Source organism: Carassius gibelio, chromosome B20 (assembly GCF_023724105.1).
Source record: "Carassius gibelio isolate Cgi1373 ecotype wild population from Czech Republic chromosome B20, carGib1.2-hapl.c, whole genome shotgun sequence".
NCBI lineage: Eukaryota > Metazoa > Chordata > Actinopteri > Cypriniformes > Cyprinidae > Carassius > Carassius gibelio.
In genome coordinates, this window is record NC_068415.1 from 26,644,880 (window position 1) to 26,662,822 (window position 17,943).

At 38.0% G+C, this 17,943-nt stretch overlaps 1 protein-coding gene across 1 annotated transcript in view; it reads left to right on the plus strand.

The window, feature by feature from the left end:
* Window positions 1-17,943, plus strand: part of LOC127984360 (mRNA-capping enzyme) — a 106,434-nt gene that overhangs the window by 42,000 nt on the left and 46,491 nt on the right. Inside the window, exons 11-12 of the mRNA XM_052587005.1 lie at window positions 307-471; window positions 10,736-10,804. Coding sequence (XP_052442965.1) covers window positions 307-471; window positions 10,736-10,804 — 234 coding nt within the window. The remainder of the gene's footprint in view (window positions 1-306; window positions 472-10,735; window positions 10,805-17,943) is intronic.

Here is a 17,943-nt window from a genome sequence, read left to right on the forward strand (position 1 = left end):
AGTACACACACATATATTATGTAAACCAAAACTTTTATTTTGGATGCGATTAATCTCAATTAATCGTTTGACGGCACTAATATTAATATAGACAAGTAATTGTTCAAACACAAAGTCTGAATGACATACCAAGGTAAAATCACAAGCAATTTGCATAACAAAGTTACAATACATCTTTTTATCTTCCAGCATTGCAAATGACAACTGGAAAAGACAAACTGGAGATTTTTTTGAGGTGTGGATCTAGTCATGTTGAATCCGAGGTGTGTGTGTGTGTGAATTGTGGCTGTGTTGTTTGTTTTGCAGGGTCAGCCTGTGGGTCAGTGTGACTTCAACAGACGCCTGCTGTGTATCGAGAAGGAGATCATCTCCCCACGGTTCGAGAAAATGAGGCTGGGCCAGATTGATAAATCCAAGGAGCCCTTCAGCGTCAGAAACAAGCCTTTCTTCGACATCCACGCTGCGCGCAAGGTATTTATCTGTAAATGTCTGTGGCCGTGTGTTGTGAAAGGACATGTAAATGCCACTTAAAGGCCAGGTAAATAACATATCATTTGCAATGTTTATTCACTTTAGTAACCTCTTTAAACTAGCAACTACTAGTTGTCCTATCTAAGCATCTCCTGTAGTTCTCCACTGCTACAGTCACTTTGTAAAACTGTATTCTCTGTGAAGCTGCTCTTAATCCATTTATGAGGTAGAACGCACTGTACCAGTGCAAAGGTGTTGTTCATTGAAAGCGTCCTTCTGATGCTCTTTCAGAAGTTATCTGAAACTTTGAAGGTTGCATCTCAAATTAATCAAGCTTCTGTAAAACATGAAAACAGTTGTCTGGTTATTCAACAGGCTGTATATTTAAATGAAAGATGCTTCTGATGTTTGTGAGCAGCTCTGGGCTACTTCGTGATCACAGTCTATATCAAACATGCTGAGGATGATAATTACACCAAGCATTAGTCTGTGTAGTGATTTCACCATAGATAGACAGTTCAAGGTTCCAGGCAATTGACAAATATATACTAGATATTGACTATTTATTCTACAGTGCACCCATTTCTGTTCATTAAAAAGGACAGCCTTGTATTTGGATTGACAGTTCTTGGTCTGGTTCTGTATGTAGTCCGTAAGGAGTCTAGTTTTGTTGACAGTCTAAAGGGATCAGTTATTGACCTGGGTCTGGTCTTGACTTCTGCTCTAATTGGTGTAACTGTGGCTTCAAAAACTATTGAACATTTCTAGCCTCATTTCCCAGGAGAAAAGATTCAGCTCATTTGACACACACTCGTCTTTCCCCGATACTAGGGCTCATTGCTAATGGGCGATAAATAGTTATTGATAATTTGTTGAAAAAATAAATCCGTACCATCAATAATAAAGTTTTGAGTAACTGTTAATATTTACATCAATCTGCCCAGTACTTTTTAAAAAACCCAAATAATAATGATCACTTTCTCAGATCAGGCTGTTCTAAGATTCTTGGCATAGTGACGTAGTTCTGCACAGGCCCCTCCCACAACTACTGACTGACACAGCCGTTTTAACACAGACCTGCCCTGAGTGAACTGATATCAGTCTGCCATTGTTTCACCACCAGAGCAGGGACATAGACAAGAATGTCTCCTAAGTTATTAAGGGGTTTTGATATTGGATGTAATAATTAACGTAGCAAGTCATTATTTACACCCTGAATCTGAGCCACTGAAGACACAGTGGATTAATTTTGTTTCTGAAGGGAATGCACCCCGATCTACACAAATGCATTTATATTTGCTTGAATCATTTGTAATCCAGCTTTAGCTACAGAAGAAGTAAATATGAGGGTTTTTATGAATCTCAAATGGTATAATGTTATGGCTGGCTCGTAAACTGCATCATAAGAGACCAAACCCAATATTTCAACAATAAGCCAATTTATTATCAAAAATATATAAATATATATATATATATAAAACAAACCTCTATGGGAAAACGTGTGTGTGGGTATTAAGTACAAAAAAAAGCATTAATGGGAAAAAACTCCAAATGCAATAGAAAAAAAAAAGCAGGGACCTCTCCACACGGATCATTTTATAGCCTTTCTGTCCAACAAGGCTGATTAGGAATTAATTTCACCAGCCAGCACCTGCACTACACAGCAGAGCCAGGAGGAGGCAGCAGGCAGGCGTAACAATTAAAGGGATAGTTCACCCAAATAGCAAATTTATGTAATTAATAACTTAATAACCTCATGTTGTTCCAACCCCGTAAGACCTCCGTTTATCTTCTGAACACAGTTTAAGATATTTTAGATTTAGTCCGAGAGCTCTCAGTCCCTCCATTGAAGCTGTGTGTACGGTCTACTGTCCATGTCCAGAAAGGTAAGAAAAACATTATCAAAGTAGTCCATGTGACATCAGAGGGTCCGTTAGAATATTCTGAAGCATCGAAAATACATTTTGGTCCAAAAATAGCAAAACCTACTACTTTATTCATCATTGTCTTCTCTTCTGTATCTGTTGTGAGAGAGAGTTCAAAACAAAGCAGTTTGTGATATAAACAGTTCGCGTCTCCAATACGCATTAATCCACAAATGACTTAAGCTGTTAACTTGTTTAATGTGGCTGACACTCTCTCTGAGTTCAAACAAACCAATATCCCGGAGTAATTCATTTATTCAAACAGTATCTGACTGAACTGATGTGAAGAGAGAACTGAAGATGAACACCGAGCTGAGCCAGATAACGAACAATAGACTGACTCATTCACGAGTCAAGAACCATTTCTGTCAGACGCGTCCGATTCGAGAACCAAGGAGCTGATGATACTGCGCATGTGTGATTCGGCGTGAAGCAGACCGACACACAGAGCGTCTGAACTGAACTGATTCTTTTGGTGATTGATTCTGAACTGATTCTGTGATAGTGTTATGAGCGCAGGTAAACCGAAGGCTTGAATCAACGGCAATCATCGCCAATTACACCATTACGTTGAGCGCAAAAGAACCGGTGAACCGTTTTCTTCAACCAGTTTATTGAATCGAACTGTCCGAAAGAACTACTGGTGATCTGAAAACTGATGCAACCGGTTCTTCTCTTGTGAATGAGTCAGTCTATTGTTCGTTATCTGGCTCAGCTCGGTGTTCATCTTCAGTTCTCTCTTCACAGCAGTTCAGTCAGATACTGTTTGAATAAATGAATTACTCCGGGATATTGGTTTGTTTGAACTCAGAGAGAGTGTCAGCCACATTAAACAAGTTAACAGCTTAAGTCATTTGTGGATTAATGCGTATTGGAGACGCGAACTGTTTAAAATGATTCAGTTCGATTTGGTGAACTTGTTCAAAAAGATCCGGTTACATGGAGTTATTAGTTTGCAAACCGGATATCACAAACTGCTTTGTTTTGAACTCTCTCACAACAGACACGGAAGAGAAGACAATGCTGAATAAAGTCATTGTTTTTGCTATTTTTGGGTATTTTCGATGCTTCAAAATATTCTAACGGACCCTCTGATGTCACATGGACTAGTTTGAAGATGTTTTTCTTACCTTTCTGGACATGGACAGTAGACCGTACACACAGCTTCAATGGAGGGACTGAGAGCTCTCGGACTAAATCTAAAATATCTTAAACTGTGTTCTGAAGATAAACGGAGGTCTCACTGGTTTGGAACGACATGAGGGTGAGTTATTAATTACATAATTTTGCTATTTGGGTGAACTATCCTTTCAAGGTTTTTTAATGTAATAAGGAACGTAGCAGTCATTATTTACTCCTGACATCTGAGCCGCTGAAGACACAGCTTTTGTTTCTGAAAGGAATGTGCTCCTGATCTATCCAAATGCATTTATGTTTGTGCGAATCATTATAAGGGTAAGGTATAAGTAGGGCTGGGCGATAAATCTAATGATATGATCATGCGCATCAAGTCAGTAAATATGGTTCCATGATTACCGCTAAATTGCCATCACCTGCTTTTGAATGGAACAGCATTTATTAGGCAGAGCCGTAGATCGCTGACAAGCTACGCAATATCGCGTTCATTATTTAAGGTGATTCATCTAGGATTATGAACGCGATATTGCGTAGCTTGTCAGTGATCTACTGCTCTGTTTATTAAATGCTACTCCAATTATAAACAGGTGATGGCGATTTTAGCGGTTATCATGGAAGCAGCTTTACTGATTAGATGCGCATAATCATATCATTAGATATATTGCCCAGCCATAGGTATAAGGGTTTTCTATGAATCTTTGCAAATCGCCATACCTTATAATGTGTTAGATAGCAAGTTCCATGGCTAAAGTTTACAGCCTCAGAGAACTGCGCTTCACTCCACGGAGGGAGAGGGCGGGGATAGCAAAGCTCATTAACATTTAAAGGGACACACACTGAAAAGGCTTGCTCTGACAAGAGCAGTTTTTGACGGGGTAAAAAGGGTGTTTTTTACACTACCATTGAGAAATTGATAAAGATTTTTCATGAAGACCCTAAAGAATGATACAGTATCAACTTGTGGAAAATGGGCTTCCGATGACCCCTTTAAATTATAAACCGAATTCAGAAAAAAATGAGCAGAAAACTATTTGTGGAGGGGATAGAAAGATAGACAGACACAAATCCATACATGAATACATTCATTCATTGGTTTTCCTGAAACAATATTTAGCTCATTTTACAGATCTCATTTATATTTGTAAGATTGAAAAAATGTCATGCAAAATGTCAGGACCATTTCTTTGTGGTTTAATTAGACATCGCTGTTCAGACCTGTAAGTTCCAGATACTGTATGAGCCCCCACAATAAGATATTGCTTAATACATATTCCTGCTTTCATACAAAGACCCTTACAGTTCAATATCAAGAACGCTCTTCCGCTCCATGTCTGTGAACGATAAGTGGGATCATTTTTTGTGAAATTAACATGCTTGATCGTTTCTGAGAAATTTCCAGCAAGAAGAGGTTCACCCCATGTCCTCAGTAGCAGCTTTATAACCACATTTGATTCTCTGTTCATTGTTCACCATGAATAAGTCTAGTCTAGTCTGGTTCCACTGTGCCCTGAACCTCCAAGCTTGTGTGTGCGTGCGTGTGTGTCTGCGTGACTTGGCTTTGTCTTGTTTGGGGTCTGATCTGAGCATGAAGTCTTTGAGAATGAAGTCATAATAACAGGCTGTTGAGAACTGAGAGGGTGTCATTGTTGAGGTCTCCAGCCATCTGATGCGCAGACAGGAAGTGGAAAATAGAGGAGTGGAGAGAGATTCCCATCAGTAATCGGTAGAGAATGACATCTCAACTGCAGACTACAGTGCTATTGTCTAGGAGTTCAATCAGTCTCTGACGATCCCATCAGATATCACCAGCTATCATCTGCAGCCGTGTCACTTCTTGTCTTCATCCCTCTTGAAAACCTTCAGCGGCCTCCTCAGCATTAGGACTGACTCTCAAACCATGAACTGGCCAGTGATATGCAGGGCACGTTTCATTTACGCCGATATCTAGGTCAGAAATGGCAGCTTGTGAATGATAATGAATGTGCTGTGGTCAGTGTTATAAAGATATGACGCACGTATTAAATGCACACTGTTTTAAAAACTTGAGAGGCAAATATAAACAAAGTTCAGATGAAAATGGCTCTACATTTAGAGAGAACAAAATAAAAAAAATGAATAAATAATGAAAAAGGTACTAATTAAATAAAATACACAAAAGAAAAAGAACAGAAAAAAGTGAAAGAGAAATGAAGAAGGAACTGCATGATTGAAAGTATTAAATAAAACTCAAGCAAACTAACAAAACATGATTTAAAAAGTTCATTTAAAATTAGAATTTGAACAGAAATGCAAACTGCTATTCGTTTATTGTGCATTCAGTTAGAAATACAAAATTGCGTGTTTGTTTGCTTATTATTTGTGCATTAGTGAACTGATTTGTTTTCTTTATCATATATTTATATCATATAGGAGTCTGATGAATACAAATGCGTGGCTTTTTTTGTTGACATTTTTCTGCCATTGTGTTTGTTGCATTAAAGCCCAGGCAGCACGAACAATGTCTTTCATTAAAATGCCATTTATTACAACAAAACTCATCTGTGAGTTAGACATAAATATCCAGTCACTGAGTTATAATTACATGCATCATGTCACCATAAACTGGCCTGTCAATCATCCTGTCAGCATTAACATTTTGATACTTCTCCATTCATCCTTCTTACATTATTGTTATTCAGATAATATACTGTTCTTCCTTCCTTTGTTCTGACATTATCCACTTTAGAATGAAGCAGTTTTATTCTCAACCATTAAAACTTATGTGTCATTTCAAAACAATTAAAAACGGACGAAGCCCCATCGCTCTCATACCCCAGTCTGCTTCATCTCTGACTCGTCTCGTTCCCTGTTTCCAGAGGATGGTTAGTATGCAAATTGTGATGCAGGGTGTGTTTGTTTTGAACGCAGCTCATGAAAATAGCACAATAGAAAGATTTCAGAAAAGAGAAAGAACAGAATGCAAATAAATGAGCAAGACATAATAATGAAAGATTGCAAATGACTAAAATAAAGACTTAAGATGAAATAATAGAAAGAATGAGAGCAAAAGGAGGAAAAAAGGAGGAACTAATAAAAGAGAATGACAAACCTTGAAAATGGTTCAAGAATGAATGAAAAAAGGAACCAATGATAACCAAAACAGTATGACACAATGAAAGAAAATGATAGGAAAAAAAAAGAAAAATTGGAAAGGAAAAAGATATGAGGAAGAGAATGGATGAGTAAAAAATGAATACAGGACCTACAAGTGAATGAAAGAGATAACAATAAAAAGAACAATCTAAAATAAAAGAGTGAGTGAACAAAAAAAGAATGAGGGATAAGAAGCAAAATGAAAGAGAACAAAAGAAGGACGTCAGTGGTTTCGACATGAACAACCTGTTCCTCAGCGCTTCAGACTCTTCCCACAGGTTTGCACCACAAGTGTTTCATCTCAAACGCGACTTTGAAAGAGTTTAACGGGAGTTAATGATCTCATTAAGCCGTAATGTCCTCATTAAAGGGGTTGGATATGGAAAGGAGCCTTTAACTAGCCACTTCTGTGTGAATCCTGCAGGTCGAGGCTCTGCTCCTCAGAGCTGTGTAAGGCATGAAAGATGCTGTTTGCAGCAGACTGCCTGACTGACTAGAATTTTAATACACCGTCCGTGGCTCTTTCAGCAGCAGCGCAGACGTGTTTCTGAGAGATTAAATGGGAAGGAAATCTCTGCTAAGACCGCCGCTGTAACCCTGTGTGCTGCCCTAATATAATACACAGTCCCTGTGGATCGTGGGTAAGGTCGGAGAGTGCCACGTTCAGCCGAGGACAGATTATCACTAATGAAAGAAGTCAAGAGTCTTTCTGTTGAGCTGTGTTCAGTTCAGCGTGTTATCTGGGCGTCGTGTGGCGAACATTGATGGAGATCCCTTCTAAAAGCAAACAGGCTCAAGGTCTTGAAACATTAGAAAGGAATTAATGAATTGCTCCATCGACTCTCACTCAAACTCTGTTGTTTGAGATATGCATTTTTGATTTCTGTACACTTCATTTGAATAATGTGTTGTTTACACATGTCATTGGTGGCTATTTCTCAAGGATGTTCCGCAAAGTCAAAGTGAAATCAAAACTGACCTTGTTTACTTTCTTATAGAGTTATTGTTGATTCATCAGCGCACATTATTTAAATGATTAAAAAGTCTTTGTATCTTTAAGTAAATATTTAATTGCATGCTTCACCTCTAAAACCATTTTTTTTTGTCTCTACTCAGCTATGTACTATTAAGTAGTATTGGCTGTGTATTAGTAAATATAAAGCACATATTAATGCCTTATTCTGCATCGTATTCTGCATACCGTATTTTTCGGACTATAAGTTGCACCTGAGTATAAGTCGCATCAGTCCAAAAATACGTCATGGTGAGGAAAAAAACATATATAGGTCGCACTGGACTATAAGTCGCATTTATTCAGAACCAAGAGTTCACATTACCGTCTACAGCCGCTAGAGGGCGCTCTATGTCTTCAGTGTAAACTACAGGAGAACTGAGCAGCATAGAGCGCCCTCTCGCGGCTGGAGACGGTAATGTTTTCTCTTGGTTCATGTCAAATTAATTTTGATAAATAAGTCCCACCTGACTATAAGTCTCAGGACCAGCCAAACTATGAAAAAAAAGTGCCACTTATAGTCCAGAAAAATACGGTACATTATTCCTAACCAGGACCTAAACATGTACTGGTGGACAAAATTATTAGAACGCTAGTATTTTCACCAGCTAAAATTGGTTTTAAGTCAGTAAACTGATATTTCCTACTTACACACTACAGCAAAAGATAGAAATAACTTAAAGGGACAGTAAGTAGGAATTACTCCCATCTAGTGGTGAAATTGTATTTTGCATTCAAACTAATTTTGCTCTCCAGCGCCTCGCTTTTTCAAATGCGCGTTGCATCTACGGTAGGCGATATGTACCAAAAAGCTTTGACGGGATGTCTTCTAATAGCACTTCGTCGAGTTTTCCTTCAGGTGAACAGGTGTGTTATTTCAAACAAACTGCAACATGACCATAAACAAACGAATGTTACAGTATGAATTACTGACTGTGGAAAACATGAAATATTGTAATTAGTAGTTATGTCTTCTTTATTCGTTATATTTTCTGAATAATGTGCATTGTTTGATATAAAAAAAATATTGTAATATAGATTGTAACACTGACTTACCTGTCGAGAAGAAAACTGGCCACTTCAGCGTCTCTTTTGAAATCTTTATCCAGCATTAGCTCTTTCCACCTAGAAAAAGCTTCCCCGACATTAACTCTTGTTTTCTGTAATCTACGGTCACGTTTCCTTTTACGTTCTATTTTTGACTGTTTTGGCGACGATGTTTTCTTCTCCTGTGGCGTGGCATATGTATGGTCCATAATAAGAATGCAATCCAGACTTTTAAACTTGCCGGTGCAGTTTCAAGCGCCTCTCACTGCTCTGCACCTGCGTTTCTGGCTCTGACCGAAAACGCGTTGTGGAAACGCGTTGGCTTAGTACTTTTTGTCCCTCTCTGCTATCATAGTTTTGCAAGATGGCGGAACTACATGGAAGCCTCCGTCGACCTACCCGTCCCATGTATATAAAGATAATAAATTCTTCATTTACGAGGATTAGTTTAAACATTGGCATAGGTATTTGTACACCATTGAGGGCATATTTATGAATAAAAATATTGATTTTAGATAATAAAATACCTAAAAAGTTACTTATTGTCCCTTTAACATACTCCAATTGTGCCTTTTCAAATATTACCTTTCATGCAGTGTGTCATGTAGCTGAACATAAACTATCTGCAAAGTTGTGAAACTGACAGCGCAAGATACTTAAATTTATTGTCTATAAAAAAAAATTTAGTCTGCTCACGATCACCGAAACGTGTCGTCAGGAATTAAAATCTTATTCTGTTACGGCTCTAGGTCATGAAAGTAACACATTTGCATAATGTCTGCACACATTCTACGTCTCCAACTTGCCTGCCCACAAACACAGTAAAATTTCTGTGTGGAGATTCATCAGATTCATCATGTGCAGAAGACACTGTGTCCTACGCTGTGAGAGTAAATTAGTTTGATCGGTCTCTACGGCTCTGAACCAAATCACAAAGGATGGTGCCGTCTGACCAATCACAGCAGTGAGGGCTCATGGGAAAGGAGAGGTTTAGAGAAACTGGTTCTTTGAGTCGTTTATGAATCATTTAGAAATGAGGTAAAAAGCATGCGTTTATACCTGTTTTAAGAGACTCATTAATGAAAATTCTTAAATTACATTTACATTATTAAAAAAAAAAAATTTAGCTGGTGAAAAAACGTATAATTTTGGCCACTATAGCTGCAAATTAGGAGAAGAACTCTGAAAAGGGAAGACTATGGGAAGATTTTGGAAGACAACCTCAGGCAATCTGCAACAAAAGATGCTTTGGGTCAACATTTGTCTTCCAGCATGATAGTGACGCAAAGCATTCCTCATTTCTGGTGTAGAACTACCTCCAAATGAGCAAAGTGAACGTCCTGGACTGGCCTGCACAAAGCTCAGACGTGAATCCAACAGAAAATGTGTGGGTCACACTGAAGACCAGAGTCCATGTCAGGAGACCAACAAATCTGGAGGAGCCTGAGAGATATGCTATGGAGGACTCCTCAGAAAACATGCCTGAAACTTGTTGAGAGGCTGTTATCAAGCAAAAGTGATACACCACTGACTACTAACATCAGAGGGCTAATCATTTTGACCTGTTGACTTTTTTTGTTCTTGGTTATAATTTTGTTTCTATTTGTATTCCAAGCTTCCTAAATAAACTATATAACTAATCATTTTGTCTTCAACTGTACTTTTTTTAAATGATATTTTTTCACAAGTCCCTGTTTAATATGCAAGCAATGTACTGTTCATATGTTGGGTTCCTCTAAAATACTCAACACTGTGGCTCAGTGGCTCTTTCCAAACGTCTCTGTGTTTGTGGAAGCAGTCTGACATGTCAACTTCTGGCTCCGTGTGCTACCTTTTTTCCAAACATACTATAGGTTGATGAAGAGAGTGTTTGGGAAATCTGCTTTGGAAACTTTGTTTGGAAGGCATTGTTCTTTCAAAGTTTAACACGGGCAAGTTTTGCTCTTTCTTGTTCTTTGTGCTACAGTATATACACATGATATGTTCTCAGTGTCTTTTGTTTTGTTCACAGCTCCTGGAGGGCAGTTTCACCTCGCAGGTCAGCCATGAAGTTGACGGTCTTATCTTCCAGCCTATAGGGGTGAGTCTGACACAAACACAAACCGATAGAAGAGAAATACACTATGACTGTATGACCTGCAGTGAGCTGAAGAGTAAATAAGAGGGTTTGTTTTAGGTTCTTTCAGGCTTGCTCATAAGCATTTCAGTTAATGGCAGTAATAATCCATGGTTAATGTGGTATTATATGGTGTGCACACACACAAATTCTCTCAAGCTGCAAACTAAATTGTTATTGAGTCATTATGAGCCTCAAATCTAGACACAGTTCTCATCCAATAGCACACTCTTTGTTTTGTATGAAGTCAACATGAATTATGCACAAATATTGCTGCTAAGCTACAAAACATGTAAAAAATTCATAATAAGGTATAAAGCAGAAAAATCATTTTATTATTATATCATAACATTATAATTATCACTGTATTGTATTATTTTCGATACTGATGAAATTTCTAAGGTCACTAAATTATCAACATGATCAAAAATGTTGAGTATTTGATCGTCAGACTTTTGAGCAAGGTTTATGTGATCTCTCAATCATTGTGTTGCATTGCCTTCATAATTAAACCTACAGCTCTGATCATCAAACTATACATTTAAAATATCATCTTACTGAGATATAATATTGGGAGATATAGCGAGAACTGATATTTATGTGTTTTATGTAAGTAGTCTGTTACATTACATATTTACATCATAGAAATATCAATAACTGCACCAAATTTCTTATTTGTCCCATAAATAAAAATGATAGTAAGTCATTTATACACGCTAGGTCATTCACATCTGAGTAAGCAGTGATTTGCATTTTCTTTTCCGTTTTTTATTTTTATATATTTATATATATATATATATATACAGTATTGTTCAAAATAATAGCAGTACAATGTGACTAACCAGAATAATCAAGGTTTTTCGTATATTTTTTATTGCTACGTGGCAAACAAGTTACCAGTAGGTTCAGTAGATTCTCAGAAAACAAATGAGACCCAGCATTCATGATATGCACGCTCTTAAGGCTGTGCAATTGGGCAATTAGTTGAATTAGTTGAAAGGGGTGTGTTCAAAAAAATAGCAGTGTGGCATTCAATCACTGAGGTCATCAATTTTGTGAAGAAACAGGTGTGAATCAGGTGGCCCCTATTTAAGGATGAAGCCAACACTTGTTGAACATGCATTTGAAAGCTGAGGAAAATGGGTCGTTCAAGACATTGTTCAGAAGAACAGCGTACTTTGATTAAAAAGTTGATTAGAGAGGGGAAAACCTATAAAGAGGTGCAAAAAATGATAGGCTGTTCAGCTAAAATGATCTCCAATGCCTTAAAATGGAGAGCAAAACCAGAGAGACGTGGAAGAAAACGGAAGACAACCATCAAAATGGATAGAAGAATAACCAGAATGGCAAAGGCTCAGCCAATGATCACCTCCAGGATGATCAAAGACAGTCTGGAGTTACCTGTAAGTACTGTGAAAGTTAGAAGACGTCTGTGTATAGCTAATCTATTTTCAAGAATCCCCCGCAAAGTCCCTCTGTTAAAAAAAAGGCATGTGCAGAAGAGGTTACAATTTGCCAAAGAACACATCAACTGGCCTAAAGAGAAATGGAGGAACATTTTGTGGACTGATGAGAGTAAAATTGTTATTTTTGGGTCCAAGGGCCACAGGCAGTTTGTGAGACGACCCCCAAACTCTGAATTCAAGCCACAGTACACAGTGAAGACAGTGAAGCATGGAGGTGCAAGCATCATGATATGGGCATGTTTCTCCTACTATGGTGTTGGGCCTATTTATCGCATACCAGGGATCATGGATCAGTTTGCATATGTTAAAATACTTGAAGAGGTCATGTTGCCCTATGCTGAAGAGGACATGCCCTTGAAATGGTTGTTTCAACAAGACAATGACCCAAAACACACTAGTAAACGGCCAAAGTCTTGGTTCCAAACCAACAAAATTAATGTTATGGAGTGGCCAGCCCAATCTCCAGACCTTAATCCAATTGAGAACTTGTGGGGTGATATCAAAAATGCTGTTTCTGAAGCAAAACCAAGAAATGTGAATGAATTGTGGAATGTTGTTAAAGAATCATGGAGTGGAATAACAGCTGAGAGGTGCCACAAGTTGGTTGACTCCATGCCACACAGATGTCAAGCAGTTTTAAAAAACTGTGGTCATACAACTAAATATTAGTTTAGTGATTCACAGGAAAAATGTTTGTACAAAATAGTTTTGAGTTTGTACAGTCAAAGGTAGACACTGCTATTTTTTTGAACACACCCCTTTCAACTAATTGCCCAATTGCACAGCCTTAAGAGCGTGCATATCATGAATGCTGGGTCTCATTTGTTTTCTGAGAATCTACTGAACCTACTGGTAACTTGTTTGCCACGTAGCAATAAAAAATATACTAAAAACCTTGATTATTCTGGTTAGTCACATTGTACTGCTATTATTTTGAACAAAACTGTATATATATATATATATATATATATATATATATATATATATATATATATATATATATTAAATAAACAGTGTTTGTAATAACGCCGTTTAAAATAACGACGTTAGGTAACGACGTTATTTTTTCAGTAACGGAGTAATCTAATTAATTACTTTTCCCGTCATTATAACGCCGTTAACATTACTGAACGTTAAATGTGGTGCATTACTATGCATTGATTGAATAAACCGAACACACCCCTGGCTCACACAGCTAGTGAGGAGGTGGGTTAATGACGAGATAAGCAATTATGATTGGCTAAGGCAGAGTCATGTTTTTATGGTAGCCAATCAGAGCCAGTGTTTTTACACACATGCCAGCACACGTGCCAGCGGCGCCACACACACACGCAACAACTAAACAGAGATTCGCAGCAGCAGCAGAGATGGCGAGATGGCGAGTCAGGAGCAATCCGATGAAAAGTTGGCATTTTCAAGGTGGAGATATAAGTACTACTACAAATTCATTGTGGTCAAAGGCATGAACGTGCATGTATTGTGTACATTGTCCAGGAGCGAAGACTTTGTCGACATCCGTTGTAAACAACTCTAATTTAATGAAGCATTTCACAACGACACATGCATCTACAAAGTTAGTGGCCAAAAACACTTTTCTTACAAAGATAATACTTGAAGTGCAGGATAAAACTCTTGCTGTCTTTTATGTGCAATAAATATTGAAAGTTATGAACGAACATCTGTCTGTTCTACTCATTTCAACTGACTTGTGAAAACTGCTAAAAAAAATACAAAATTTTTGACATATAGCAACTTTTTTTTTCTAACAGTAACGCAAATAGTTACTTTCCCTGGTAACGAGTTACTTTTATTATAAAGTAATTCAATTACTAACTCAGTTACTTTTTGGAACAAGTAGTGAGTAACTATAACTAATTACTTTTTTTAAAGTAACGTTCCCAACAGTGTAAATAAATAATAATAAAAAAGAAACTTTTAAACAGTCACTGAATTTTGAGACTGAGACCTTTATCTACAAGCAATATGACAGTAAGAAAAATGCATATTATCATACACTTTCAAACTTAGCCCTAACAATTTGTTAAATCACATTGCAGAAAGTCTTACATTTATAGAGCCATGGCATTAAATGTTGCATGCACTGCAAAAACAAACACAAAAACTTTTTTAGTAATTTTGTCTTCTTTTCCAATACGTATTATATTAAAGAACCTTAAATCAAGATTTTACAAATAGTGTGAGTTTCCATCACTCGCTTAGCTAAGACCACTGAAGTCTATTAAGACCGTATAATTTTGCTTCTCGAGTAGTACCTCAATTTAAGAATCTTCAGACATTTGCACTGGAAAATACGAGACTTAAAAAACATACATTTAGAGACCAAATTGATTTTCTTTACTTGGTCTTAAAAAGGTCTTAAATTTATCTCATAAAACCTGCAGAACCCCAGATAAAATGGACTGTGCATCTTTTAAAAATGTGTTTTCTCTAAAAGCTCAGAATGCACCAGGCATGCGGCTGTAAATATGTGGCATATATGGTCCCAGGAGGATAAACACACAAGAGGTCCCCCGCTGGTGTGCCGGATTGAAAACACAAGCTGGGCTTCAATGTGCCATTGACTGATTAGAAACAAAACCGAAGAGAGAGGCGCTTACAATTGCATCATAAAAGCTGCAGAAATCATAAAAATACCCATCAGGTTACTCCCACATTTCCATTTTTCCAATATCGTTCAATCTTTCTGCAAATGCAAGGTAAAGGTCACACACACCACGTTCCTGCAGGACAACCAATCAGTCACATCAATATGTTTAAAAATGTATTAAAGTAAGTGTCCTCAGTAGCCCTCTATTTAAACGGCATAATGTGAGTTCTCTGCTGACATGATGTTTGTGCTTTCTATCAGCGTCTCTCATAGCTGCCCTGATATTGACTTTATTTTTCACTGTAATGCAATGAGACATTTTCTGTACAGTGACTCAGAACCTCTGAGCTTCGTGCATCACGCACAGATCTCCAGAATGTTGTGATAGTGAAACACTGCTGGTGCACATTAGCCAGGTATATTTAATAATTCCAGTCTTGTGTTTGGTTTGGGCATATGAGCGTCCCTCACATGCTCTGCTATCCTCATTTCCACATATCCTCCAGTCTCTCATTTTGAAAGAGGATTCCTGCGACCCTGAAACCAGTGTAATGTACGACAATGAAACCTGTCATTACAGATTACCTGTTCCAAACAGAATGAATGGAGCATTTTTGAGTGGAAAATTTCAAGTGTGTTGTTCTTATACTCACTTGACAAGTGTGCTTCGTGGGTTGTCTTTAATTACTTAAATGTTTTATATATGAAGTGTTTAATTTGAGTAAAAATGTGTTTTCTTTACCAAGAAAGTGGCAAGATGAAAACCACTATTTTCTGTTTCAAACTTTCACATTACATTTTTAGGTTATAATAACATACAAAATTCTTATTTAGATTTTCAAAGTTTTATTATAAAATGTTATATAATTACAACAATAAAAAATTACAAAAATAAATTCAATTTCTGAAAGTGCATTCATCTTTGTCATGATACATTTACATGCTATATTGACAAAAACATGAATGGCATTATTACAAACACTAACACTGACAAGCTACGCTATATCATGTTCATAATCGAATGTTATTCATCTAATGAATGCAATATTGTTTAGCTTGTCAGTGATCTACAGCTCTGTGTATTCAATGCTGCTCCATCTGAAAGCACGTGATGGAGATTTACTGACGAGATGCGAATGACAATCGACAACATGCGATTTATCGTGCAGCCCTTTTGTTGTTGATTACAAATTACAAAGTAGATGAGGAAAACTAGGATGCCGGATGTATTCAAAGCGCCGCCATTACTGTATAGAGTGTGTGGAATTGTGCACTGTGATTGGTTGAGCGGATATATTGCATTCTGCAAAGAAGAGAGACTGGCGTTTGTCACTGTTTGGAAAGAAAAGGAGAAAACATGATGACAATAACTCTGTGAATATTGGATTTTGCGTAAAATTCAAAATTTTCTTTTAAATACCGACCAGATACAAGTGCTGGGAAATGATGCAAAAAAATTTATTTAATTATTTTATACATTTATGCGAGATGTGGGAGAGTGAGGGTTTACTCACACTACGCAATTTTAACCGTGCCTGAGCGCGTTTGACCCCCAAAGCCCGGTTTGTTTAGCTAGTGTGATTTGCTATGTGCTGTGCTAAGGACGTGGTTCATTTAACCAGACCTGACACAATTGAAGAGGTGGGCCAGAGCATGGTACGCGTGTAGTTAGCAGAGCGCAGAACTTCTGATACCTAGCATGATTGCGTGAACATTTCTGAGCGGCAATTTGGTGATAGGTCTGTAAAGCTATTTATTGTGAGAGGGATGTGTTACCACGTCCCAAACGACTCAGTAAACCACAATGTTAACAAAGATGCACTCCACTGTGCTGAGCAAGAACGCTTCTCTGCTGCCTTCATGTCAGAGTTGCCAGGTTTCACAAGAAAACCCACCCAATCGCTACTCAAAACTAGTCCAAAACTAGCCCAATCACGTTTCGAGGGGGTCTTCAGTTAAAAATCACATTATGGGGAGTAAAATAAAAAAAAATTTGGCGGGGCTCTCCTGCTAAAATTTGTATTCCAGCGAATAAATATCATGTTAATGAAGTCGCTTCAACCCGCAGACATGAAAAACAACCCATGCCAACAGTGTTAAAGTAGCCCAATTCTTCCGCTCTCTTGTGATTCATGGTTTGTCTGTATGTGTATTCAGAGCCAGTGAGCAACGGACTTTCATAATAATAAAAAACTGCATTGACGCACGATAAAATAATTGCCAGCCTTAGGGGCCGTTAACATATCGTGCCTAAAAACACATGAAAAATGCTAGTCGCGACCATAGACTGTAAAAAAAATATGGACGTAGTGTCCGTGACGTCACCCATAGACTCCTCAATAGCGGTTTTGAAGCCTAAAGTGTGCAGAGCGGGCTGTCGCCATCTTGGCATTGCGTCACCGCGCGACTCTCCCGGATAATTGAAAATGGGCAAAAAGGCGGGAGCTGACTGCTGAAGCCACGCCCACCTAGCACGACGGCATTGTCAGCAGCGGCAATCCACCTCTCATTCAAGTGGCCACGCCCTTAATTATGCAGAACTTTAAGGCTTAATATAATTTAAACGGATGAGTTATAAAAAAAATCCCCCCCCCCTCACAGTTGTCATGAAGGACAAAATTAGCAATATAGACCAAAATCTTTTTTTGAACCAGGCTGTAAACATGTTTTTTTCTGCTGTAAAGTTGGGCATTTTAACATGGGGAGTCTATGGGACTGACTCCCTTTTGCAGCCAGCCTCAAGCGGCCAGTCGATGAATTGCAGTTTTAGTCACTTCCTTATTGACCTCACGAGAGAGAGCGAGAGGTTGCCGCTCGGTCGCGATGCTTTCTCCTTCTTACCAAAGCACTCGTGCAGTTGCGCCCCTGAGGCGTCTGTCAACCATGACACGCTCTCTCCATGAAGACTCAGAAATTTCAGCAAAGGATAAATGTATTTGCTGCTCTAAAAATCGTTTGCAGTAGCTCTGCTACTAAATTTATTTCAAAATGGCAATCCATATACAGCTATGATCAGCTGTTCCTTCAGC